Source organism: Dreissena polymorpha, chromosome 13 (assembly GCF_020536995.1).
Source record: "Dreissena polymorpha isolate Duluth1 chromosome 13, UMN_Dpol_1.0, whole genome shotgun sequence".
NCBI classification, from domain to species: Eukaryota; Metazoa; Mollusca; class Bivalvia; order Myida; family Dreissenidae; genus Dreissena; species Dreissena polymorpha.
Genome location: NC_068367.1, coordinates 62,883,989 through 62,896,003, shown reverse-complemented (window position 1 = coordinate 62,896,003; position 12,015 = coordinate 62,883,989). Strand labels below are relative to the sequence as shown.

Sequence of the window (12,015 nt, the reverse complement as noted above, 5' to 3'; positions counted from 1 at the left end):
AAGTAGTATAATCTATATACAAATAAATTCGCACTCACAAATACGCCGAACTGTTTTTCGAATATAATGCCATTTACTTATAATATTGTGTCGGTATAGAATAATATTATTTAGATAATATACTTCGATCCATATATAAATGGATATAACACTCATAAGGTAACATACTCAAATTGTAATAGAGGTAATAATTAAAAGTATAGCATTCAGCCATATTATGCATGCCAATGTTTAATCAAATATTAGCTTTATTTTTATGCTATTTTTGTGCATGTACCATACGAATGTGAAAACAATGAAGCAACAATATAACAATAACCTATAAAATTGTTTTTCTATCCTCTTATTGCCATTTATAAGTACATGTAAACCTAAGTGCTGTGAACGTCGCATAATCCTCACATTGCCATTTATAAGTACATGTAAACCTAAGTGTTGTGAAACGTCGCATAATCCTCACATTGCCATTTATAAGTACATGTAAACCTAAGTGTTGTTAAACGTCGCATAATTCTCACATTGCCATTTATAAGCACATGTATAAAAGGCATTCACATGTCTTTTCGAGCAACCGCACATGACAGACTAAGGCCTAACTTACAATCTCCTCCGTTGAAATCAGTAAGAGACTTATAAGATGTCAAATGTTGTGCTGTGTATCTATTGAGTGGAACATATTTTCGTGTTTTATTTGTGTATCCCAGTCGTTATTCATTGTAAGTACCATTAAAGCATGTAATGCATTATCATATCGTAGTGTTTTTGTTCATTGAACTACTTCGGATTTGATTATTTAATTTACTATATACTAGTAAATACGCATTCGCTATAGAAGCCAATAAAACATCAGAAACTCCGTTACGAGAGAAATTTTTGTACCTGACCACTACCATTACTCTTACTACACTACAGAACACGAACCATAAGCAAAACAAAGCATAGTTGTTGTTCTGTTCTAGCATGTAATGTAACCGTCTTGCAGGGGATTGTAAGAATAATCTGAATAATATAGTGTAAAGCGGCATTGATTGAAAAATATACCGGTTAATCGAAGGTATGTCTCCTTTTTTTCTAGTTATTTACCCTTTATCTGCTTGTTAATTATTGTCAATATATTAACACCTAACGTAGTCATATTTTAATTAAATATTGTCAATATATTAACACCTAACGTAGTCATATTTAAATTAAATATTGTCAATATATTAACACCTATTTAGTCATATTTTAATTAAATATTGTCAATATATATACACCTAACGTAGTCATATTTTAATTAAATATTGTCAATATATTAACACCTAACGTAGTCATATTTTAATTAAATATTGTCAATATATTAGCACCTAACGTAGTCATATTTTAATTAAATATTGTAAATATATTAACACCTAACGTAGTCATATTTAAGGGGAAACTTCATACAGCTTAGAACGATTATAAATTCGTACAAGCTAAAAAAAACTGAGAAGGTACGTACGAAAACTCAAATGGTCGGCCACACAAAGCGATTCCTTTACAACTGGAAAATGATAAGCAATGAAATGCCCATTAATTCGAGCTTATATCTGCTTATGAAGTAACAACCTCATACTCTGATAGGATAGTTGTAAAGATAGGCCGACGCAAAAAGCTAAGCAGAAAAACTACCAAAAAGACGCCATTTTTAAAATATGGAAACAGGAGTATGTTAATTATACAATGGCATTGTTGTGCACGATTGTCTCTATGATGTGTCGGTACTAATAATTCAATTTTACATGGGTTTAAGACTCGCGTGATCAATTTAAATAGTGCCTAGAGAGATGACACCAGAGTCATATCTCTGACTTATGCAATGTTTACGATTTTAAAATATAGCATTAGTTACTTCAAATTGTGATGTAATAAGATCATAGCTCCAACGCACCGACAATATTAGATCCACCCCTAGCCATTTGAGGAAATCTGGTCCGCTCTCCACCTGCCATGTTTTTAACAAACCGGACAAAGGTGGTGGTGATAATGGTAGTGGTGATAATGGCGTTGATCATGACGATGGTATTACTGCTGTACATGTGATGATGCAAATCAGAAAAAAGCACAACAAAAACAAATCTTCTATAATATAAGAAAAAAAACGCATACTCTGTATTTATTATTTTTTAAATAAAACAACCGATATTTATAAATTAAAATATATCTAAAAAAAATAAAAGTCGAGATTTATGCGAAAAAGACGAGTAAAACACTGGCAATAATAATCAAGTACAAAGTATAAAAATTCAAACACATGAACATGATTGATAAAAAATCAAACAATATTGTCACGGATTAATACATGGCAGTCGTCAGCACAATACTGTTTTCGTACAATTTTCTGTTTTAAAAAAGAACATCAATTAATTTCGTGAAATCGCAAATATCCAAATCGAAATTTTGGATTCAAATATTCTGTTTGTTTTCTAATATTGGAATATTCGTTCCCAACTAAACATAACTTCTCTGCTTTTCGTGTTAAGTCGTTATATAATGTATGTTTTTGATTATCAAACATTTGAAATCCTGTGCGTGTATGTTATTATGTAATGCCCATGAATACCTCTGAAACCTGATATAAGACTTTAGTCCCGCGTTTCCTTTCAATTAAAATTTCTGGGCCTTATCAACACGCCTTATCCGGTCAAAAAATAATGTTTTAGCTGCCGAAATGCTCATATATATCCAATATCACATTAAAACAAAACACTAAAATTTGCCAAGGTAATTGTTTTCTCTAAAAGGGAGGCTACCAATCCAGCTGCATATCGGCTTTACTCCAGACGTATTTGCCTCCCCTCTTGAAGAACATTTTCTCGTCGAAGCCGCTGAAATTGAGCGCATTCTCCACGCCTACGTCCAGAACAGATCTCGAGTGTTCTTTTGCACCCTTCGTGCAGTCCAAAAACCGCATCTGTGGAAAAAAATGAGGGGCGCTCTGAGAAAACGAGGTTTAATTTTTGTGCTCACAGTGTCATCCCAGATCAAACTGTGCAGTCCGCACACGCTTAAAATTGACGACACTTTCCGCTAATATTGGTATATTTCATTTAAAGGAAGTATCTTTGTTGCGAAAATCCAGTTTAGGCGGAAAGTGGCGTCCCCGCGGACTGCACAGGATAATCTGGGACAAAACATTACGCACATGCATTAAGCCCCTTTTTCGCAGAGCGAGGCTTATATGCATTTATGTTAGCTATCTGTAAAATACTATGAGAAAACCATTGTCTCATAAACATACATTTTATGATGCCATTTTGATTACGAACACGTGCATAAGGGTTGTCGGCCTACACACGTCGGTATTTATATAAACTGCATTATCAGACATATTCTACATATACTACCAAATAATTGATTACTCTTGTAAAGCAATGTAACAGGCGATACTGCTCAGTCGTTTGCCGAGTTTTGTCTTGTAAAGAACGAAACAACTTGAGCAACATTGTCTCTCTGCTGAGTACCAAAACGTAAATTTATATGGGTCAGGTTGAATTTGATAAACTTACATATTCGTCAAGGATCAGGTACGATTTCTGCATCTGAAACAAAAACATATAAACATGTAAGCAAAAGCCGAACAGAGTAAGAACTAATGTGAAGCAGTAACGTAAAGTAGTACTATACGCTCAACGTTATAAAATATCGTGGCCATCACTGTGAATACGGACTCTGTAAGCTCGAATCCCAGTCCGTCCACATTAATTGGCCACTCGCCTGGTTTCAATCAAACTCAGGTAATATTCAATCAGATTTCGTTTATTGCGGCCACATGGTCCGACAAACAAAGACTGACGGAGTAATGGAATAAGCGTTTTTATGAAAGCACAACTTAGTGGGCGGAGCGATCGCGTATTTGCCGACTGGTCAGTTGTACGGGGATTTGTTTCGAACAAATTGTACAGTCTCTACCCCCCCCCCCCCCCCCCCCTCTTACACTGATTTAAGCCAGGCAGTTGTGAGAAACTGTTGTTTTTTTGTACTGGTTAACCACTTAATCCAGGTAATGTGTTCATGAAAAGCGTGGTTCCGGTTCACAGACCGCGTTAGGGCGAATATAACAATACGAACCAACCAAACATAACGCGCGCACCTTTTCGTTAGATTCTGGCACCAGGTATTCGACATCCTTGTGTCTTCGGAGAAATTCGTCAAACTCAGCATTGGTGATGACAAAGGATTCTGCCCGTCTTAGTGCATCCGGACCGGTGTTTTCACCGTCTATCAGGAGGCACTGAAATACCTGGGGAATACGAAAACGACATAATTAGTCTTTATTGTATCACTTGATCACATTTATTGCAAAGATTCAGCACCCAGTAAAGTTAAGATTCAGCAACAAGTTGAGTCAATGATGACAGGTAGATAAATGTTTTTTGCTAGCTACGCAGGTGTAAACAGGAAACAGTAGCATTAACAAAAAATGCTAAATTATGTGAATGTTTTATGCTAAGCAGAAACCGTATTCCTTATTTCAGAAACATTACTCGTGACATATGATAATCAAAGAGAGGTCATGTTTAAAAATCTACATGCATGACATTTCATAAAGTAAGTTTATTTTTTCTCTAACTTTTGCGTGGAAACTTGTGTTCTTTGTCTTTTTTAATGATGGTTACCTAAACCTTCAATCCACCCACCTTAAAAACCCAATCCCAAGCGAGGTCTTTATAAGTTATCATTAAATTACCGATTAAATTTAATGGAGATACCTAAGTATTTATCAAATCTAATATTAAGCGGAAAACGTATGCCTATTTTCAGATAGATAACCTTTATACCCATTTACATTTTATATAATCGGAAGCAATGTATTGAGATAGGTTATGTGTAAACATCATCGCAAGTTATCTCACATACGCTACGCTTCTTGGTGTACTGATATTCTGATAACAGAAACAATGGAGTGGCCTTGGACGAAGTCTTGACACATAAATAAATTTTCATAAAAATACCCCACTTCGTTATCGAGGTTTTAAGCAGAATGACAACTCGACCCACATGTCACCCGTTGCATGTTCTATGCAAACCTACTGTAGCGTAATGCGATTGAATTATACCGCACCCAACTCGACGCTTTCAAAGCCCAAACATTTTTCTAATCAACATGATACATACGAGACCAAATTGGACCGTTTGACAAAAAGACATTGCGAATTATGTATCCCCGGCAGTCTGGCGTTTACCATCTCTCTTAATACAAAACGTACCTATCTAAATATACATAAAAGCACCAAACGTAAGTATGTCATAATGTCAAAAACATAGTAAAATGCGTTAATTTAACAGGAAATTTTCAGATAATTAAACATAAGGTGTAATAAATAAATGCCACTACGTAACGCTACCTTCCACCTGCACGGATTCAGTTGCATTATTTCCTCCACCATGTTCTCATCCTTGTTGTGCGTGTTCACAACTGTGTTCAGTTTGAATGCCACCTGCAAAAACATAACTATAAACACGTCCGCAAGGACTGAAGATTTTGAAAAATGTTTTACAACTGTGTTCAGTTTGTATGCCACCTGCAAAAACATAATTATAAAGACGTTCGCAAAGATTTAAGATTTTGAAACGTGTTCACAACTGTGTTCAGTTTAAATGCCACCTGCAAAAACATTATTATAAAGACGTCCGCAAAGATTGGAAAATTTGAAACGTGTTCACAACTGTGTTCAGTTTGAATGCCACCTGCACAAACATTCTAATAATGCCAAACGTAAAGATTGCAGATTTTGAATGCATATTATCAATGCATGATCTTTAAACCAGCGCATAATGTCGTAATTACTCTACGTTTTCGGACACTTAATTATTTTTTTCTTCGTGTCCGAAAATTTAGAAACGAAAAATATCCAAAATTACAGGTCTCCAAAAATTGAGAGACACAAATTAAGACGGCCGAAACGTATATTGAAATAAAAGCAATAAATCAATCTACAATTATTTTATTGTGATTTATTCTTCTTTCTCTGCTCAACAAAATCAATACAACTTCACATTGTCTAAAATGAAATATAACAAAAGGTAAGAACATAACAGATTATGCTTCCTTCCTAGCTGTAGCATGGTGTTTTACCCAATTACGCGAATGTAATAAACCATTGACCTCAGGCATGCATCTGCCAGGTTTAATGATTTTAATCCGGTTGTTAAAAAACAAACATGATCGAAGTGTCACAAGATAAGCGAAAATAGGGCCCTAGTCTGTAGAATAGCGCTGTAAATCTAATGTCCGAAAATTAAGAGACATTAATTATGGACGACACCCGTATGTCCGAAAATTGAGAGTCACGAAAAATAATTATGTTTGCTAAAAAAGAGGGTGTCCGAAAATTAAGAGTGTCCGAAAAAATATATTAATTACCAGTAATCATGCAGATCGGAGTCTTGTCAATAGCCGAAAGGCTTATCAGCAATATATGATCGTAAAACCTGGTCACAACCATCGTACAAATTGAAGGATAATCAACATCTAGTTGCTTATCATAAATACATAACCTACAAAACACTGTTTGACCATCGTACAGAGAGAGCTTATAAATTCAACGATTAAATTATAAATTATTATCGAAAAACTATTATCATCGGTGCATTATTTTATTATCGGCGCACAGTCTTCGCACAGATCAGAGCCTTATCCATAATTTATTGATTATCATCCGTGGACCTTATAATCGGTGCACAGTCTCCGCATGCTAATCGATACATTATTGTTTACCATCCGCGTATTACCTTATAATCAGCGCACAGTCTTCGCACGGATCGCAGGCTAATCAGATGACTTTTCTGTCCTTGCTGTCGACCGATCTTCTCATTTGTATCGGCATCAAAGCTGTCGCACGAGACAGCCAAAATGTCCAAAAACTCACCTGAAGAGATATTTTACGGGAATTTGATACGAGCCTCGTTCTAGGAAAACGGGGCTTAATACATGTGCGTTAAGTGTCGTCCCAGACTAAACTGGACTTGCGCTAAGAAGAGACTTCCTTTAAACGAAAATATCACAAAAGCGGAAAGTTTCGTCCCTGATTAGCCTGTGTGGACTACATTTAGCCTGTGTGGACCACATTTACCCACGTTTTCATAGAGCAAGGCTCATATTACGGACAGCTGTTAGAAGCGTTTAAATAGACCGTTCAATCTAAAAAAGTGTCACTTATCTGTTCCCCCACACACATTTTCTAAAGTATCATTCTTTTACCTTACTTTTACGACATATTTTTGCGAACTAGACTAAGATATAGCTCACATAATGGTGACGCACTCATATTACTCTAACGGCAAATTTGTGTGTGGCAAAAAAAGAAAAACAAGTTTCCACTAACATCGACACAATTTTGGGGTAGGTATCGGTCGGCTGAACTTGTTTTCTTCGTTTACGTTCTTAATAATTAATTCCCAGTTTAATAAATATATGCATTGCCTTGCAGAAATCATCGTTAATTATCATTATTTTGTATTTTAATAGTCTTAGATGAATTAGCTTCAGTTAATTTCAAGTTAGTTTAGTTTATATGATCGCATGAAGCAAACATGATCGCAAAATTAAAAGTAATTTACCCGGTAGGGAATTTCGCAAAAATGACCGAAGACTCAACCTGCAACACTACAGTCAAATTACGGGTCGGCGCGTGAAAAGTAGGGTCGGATGGGTAAGCGGAAACAAACAACTTGTTTACGCATTAAGGCTTACATTGCGATACGGCCTACTATCGTAATGGTAAGAATTACTATTGTTTGGCCTTGGTTTGTTTACAAATCCGATATGAATACTACTACATGATAAACCGTTATTGTTTACAAGTTATAAAAGCATGTCAAGACGGCGTGCTTCGAGTAATTTGAAAAAGTACGTTAAATAGGTCATTACTTTAAGTGTACACAAGTGTCTATGACCGGTAAACGGTCTACCGTCAAGGCCATCGTGGTTACACATTAAACATTATAGTTCCGCTATAATGGTTGTAAGAAGCGATATTATTAAACCGCTCTTATAATAAAATTTCCAAAACTTTTTAGGATAAACCTTAATCTGTACTTTTTATCGTTCACATGGTTAAGAATATTGTGTTTGTATATGAACAATATAATTCAAGTGCAATTTTTACTGCATATTCCATGATCGCTAAATATTCCATTCTTATTTAAAAAAAAAGAACAGATTTTTTTTATAAATAATTGATCTTGTGTGTTATGAGATTTTATGATTTCAAATGGCGTATTTTTACCGCACTTAATTGATTCATTTACGGTTAAGAGCATGAAACAATTATGTACACGAATATGGGGACGATCGCAAAGTATTAAATACTATAGTATTTCGAACAAATACAATTTCGAACGAATATTCCTCATTGACAAAAAAATAGCTATGACATCATTTTAGAAGCATACGCGTCAACGTTACAAAATGCCCAGTACAGTATGCCTGTTGGTTCTCTGAAAACGACAAGAAATAAAGAAATAATCATTTTCAGAAAATGTTTTTGAACATCGTGACGAGCATAAACAATCAACCAAAATATCAAATTTACTTGTTTTCAAAAAATAATATGAATACATATTGTTCTTTGCCGAATGATTTCTGTTGATTTTTCAAGAGACACATAAATAATCAATGCTTTTCATTATGTGAAATAAGCGAAGCTGATACGTTGACGACCTCATTGAAACAACTAAGGACGAAATCTTGAATGAAACCAAATCGTGCGAATGAAACCAAAACACGCGATTTAACTTAAATATCTAGATATATCATGATTTGCAAACTTTTATAAATTTTATACAATCGTTGACTTTGCTACCCATGGTGATAAGTTAAGTAATATTAAACATTGATAACGCTATTTTAAGACTGCTGATAAAATGTAGGTTACAGGTGGGCTAAACACACGCTATGTAGATATCTTATTACTAAAAACTAAAACTGAATATAGCAACGACGCTGACATTTGACTCGTATTAGATAACACGTATATATGTGACGAAATGCGAGTCACATTATCTTGACGCGTTAACTAAAATTGATCTACGCAATCACATGTGCAAGTAAATATTGTGTATTGCACATCTCCGCTTCATTGTGATGATATATTTGAAGTATGACATCAAACGCTAAAAATATGGAAGTAGTATTGGTAGTAAGCTCCATAAACAATTAACATTGTATGCGGGGCGACCGACCAACAGAGAGATTATACGAGCCGCGTTCTGGGAAAACTGGGCTTAATGCATGTGCGTACAGTGTCGTCCCAGATTCGCATGGGCAGTCCGCACAGGCTAATCAGCTACGACAATTTCTCGCTTGTATTGTATTTTTCGTGTTCAGTATGTCTCTTCTAAGCGAACATCCAGTTTAGGCGGAAATTGGCGTCCCTAGTTAGCCTGTGCAGACTGCACAGGCTAATCTGGGACGACACTTTTCGCACATGCATGAAGCCAGGTTTTCCCTAGAACGCGGCTCATGCGGGGGTATGATAGCACCTACCGTACTTCTCAAACCAGCGCTCCGAGACGAGACTTCCGTTACTGACGATGCTGACGCTCTCGACGCCCAACGTCTGTTTGCAGAACTTAACCAGCTCCCCGACGAATGCTCCCTTCTTCACTATGAACGGTTCACCACCGGAAAAGTTGATTTTCTTCATGCCTTAAACGATGGAAAGAAACAGGGCATTGTTGCTTAAAACTTAAACGAATAGTTATTTTTTATCAAGTTATTTATGTGATTTAAAATGTTACGACTTTGTTGTATGTTTTAATTATATGTAAGCTAGAATAGCTTATAGTAACATTGCTCTTAAAATTAATTTTGTATGGGTCTGAGTTAAAAGACAGTTTTGATTTTTCAGCAACCGGGCCCAGAATAACCTGATAAAGAAATTGAAACGTCGTTTATATGCCTATATACTTATATATATGAGCCTCGCTCTACGAAAAAGGTGTTTAAAAATGCATGTGCGTAAGGTGTCGTCCCAGATTAGCCTTTCAATCCGCAAAGGTTAATCAGGGACGACACTATATCGCTTGTATTGTATTTTTCGTTTAAAGGTCGACCCTTCCTGTTTACGCGGAAAGTTTCGTCCCTGATTAGCCTGTGCATTTCGCATTGCACAGGCTATTCTGGGACGACACTTTACGCACATACATTAACCCCCTTTTCACAGAGCGAGGCTTATGTATTTTTTTATGATTCATAAAATCCGGTTGAATGGTGAGATGTAAACATACGAGATTTTCGAAGTTTAAATCTAAACAAACAAACACGCATCGAGGTAACGTTCAAAATTTCTCACATCAAAAAGTAACAAGGAACTAAAACATCATACAGACATAATGAATGTACTCTGCAAATATGAGTCTGATCGATTTCAATCAATTCAATAATTTATTTGCTTTGTATTATAAGACATTTTAGATTCTCCAAATAAACATCAGTATCTAGAAGATTATATTTTCTTAACTCAACAAAAGACAGCTCTATTGTCTTAAACAAGCCATTTTCGATGACGAATCGCGTAAAACAACAACTTCAGAAGAGCTTCATTCTAGGAAAACTGGGCTCAACTTTAAGTGTCATTCCAAATTAGCCTTTGCAGTCCGTGCAGGCTAATCAGGGACGAAACTTTCCGTTTAAAGTGGATTTTCGTTTAGAATAGTTTTTCTTCAAACGGACAATTCAGAAGACGCTGAAAGAGTCGTCCCTGATTAGCCTGCGTGGACTGCAAAGTCAGCACAGACTAATCTTGAATGACTCAACGGACATGCGTTAATCCCAGTTTTCGCAGAACGCCGCTCATATCAAAGTATATTGATCAACCACTTACCCGCATTTTTCAAGAGTTCTAGCCCTCTCTTCGCATCGTCAAGCGGTAACACAAACGATGTTTTCGCAGTGTGAAAACAAAATCCGCACTTGTAGTTGCATTTCCGCGTGAAATGATAATTCACGCTTAGTGGGACTACTTTTTTGGCCTTTTTATCCGACGGCATGACAGTCGGCATTCTCGCCGGCGGTTTTCTCGTCGGCAGTTTTCCAGCCGGCAGTTCGCCATTTTGCAATTTTATTTCACCGCAGCACGTGTTTTCCGTTGCACACAGATTATTATTAGGTTCTTTCAGTTTGTTATATAGCCGAACGCGATTAATCGCAAGCAAGAACGCAAAAAGCGCCGCGCAGAATAGGAAAGCGGTAGTTGCAAATAACTCCATCATGATAGTAAATATTAAATAAATGTATATGTTACGCTAGATTATTAGGCGATTCTGAAAAGTGATATTGAGTACATTACTCTTGTCGAATATATACAGAGGACTATCCAGAAATGTTTGAGAGGGGGGGGGGGGGGCTCAAGCGGGGAGGGTGCGGGAGGGGTGCCCCCTCTTGTCGTCGATTGTTTTTAAATCGCACATTGAAATGATGCAATTTCCTGCTATCTAATCAGCATTTTGCATGATAAAAGTGCATGTAAAACAACCAAGAACTTGAGTTCAGACATCAAGTGTGACAGACACACATACAGACAGACAGACAGACAGACAGACAGACAGACAGACAGACAGACAGACAGACAGACAGACAGACAGACAGACAGACAGACAGACAGACAGACAGACAGACAGACAGACAGACAGACAGACAGACAGACAGACAGACAGACAGACACACAGGGTAATTCAAATGTTTCTCAAACCACTAAAGAGGTGGGAGACATAATCTTTATCCAGACATTGTTAACAGTGTTAGATGGGTGGACCTCCAATTCAAATGATTAAGTTTCATACTAGCAAAGTAATTCTTCATTTTTGAGTCCTTTTTAATTTCAAAAACTATGGATAAACATCAAAGCAGTTAGTCCAATTTGTATAAAAAAATCTATTGCCATTCGTTAAGTGTACTGTTGAATTTCACTGGCAATAACTTGTTACTCAAAAGGATTATCACTCTCAAGAGCTAATACGAATTATATTCATCAAATAAACTTACCGAAAAAT

General features: G+C 36.2%; 1 protein-coding gene across 1 annotated transcript; it reads right to left on the bottom strand.

Moving 5' to 3' along the window:
• Positions 1 to 2,407: 2,407 nt before the first annotated feature.
• On the bottom strand, positions 2,408 to 11,260 carry LOC127855212 (radical S-adenosyl methionine domain-containing protein 2-like). Its single transcript, XM_052390630.1, has 7 exons — positions 10,848 to 11,260; positions 9,509 to 9,670; positions 6,754 to 6,890; positions 5,367 to 5,459; positions 4,112 to 4,261; positions 3,528 to 3,560; positions 2,408 to 2,932 (listed from the first exon to the last, which is right to left on the bottom strand). The coding sequence occupies exons 1-7, from the start codon at positions 11,233 to 11,235 to the stop codon at positions 2,768 to 2,770; spliced, it is 1,128 nt and encodes a 375-aa protein (XP_052246590.1). The 5' UTR covers positions 11,236 to 11,260; the 3' UTR covers positions 2,408 to 2,767.
• Positions 11,261 to 12,015: the final 755 nt, after the last annotated feature.

Bases quoted from the DNA above. Each gene is read 5' to 3' on its own strand.
- LOC127855212 (XM_052390630.1), bottom strand. From the start codon at position 11,235: ATGATGGAGTTATTTGCAACTACCGCTTTCCTATTCTGCGCGGCGCTT. The intron at 9,671-10,847 runs GTAAGTGGTTGA...CCATCGTTTAAG, and splicing joins AGAACTCTTGAAAAATGCGG to GCATGAAGAAAATCAACTTT. The intron at 6,891-9,508 runs GTAGGTGCTATC...ATATCTCTTCAG, and splicing joins GCGCTGGTTTGAGAAGTACG to GTGAGTTTTTGGACATTTTG.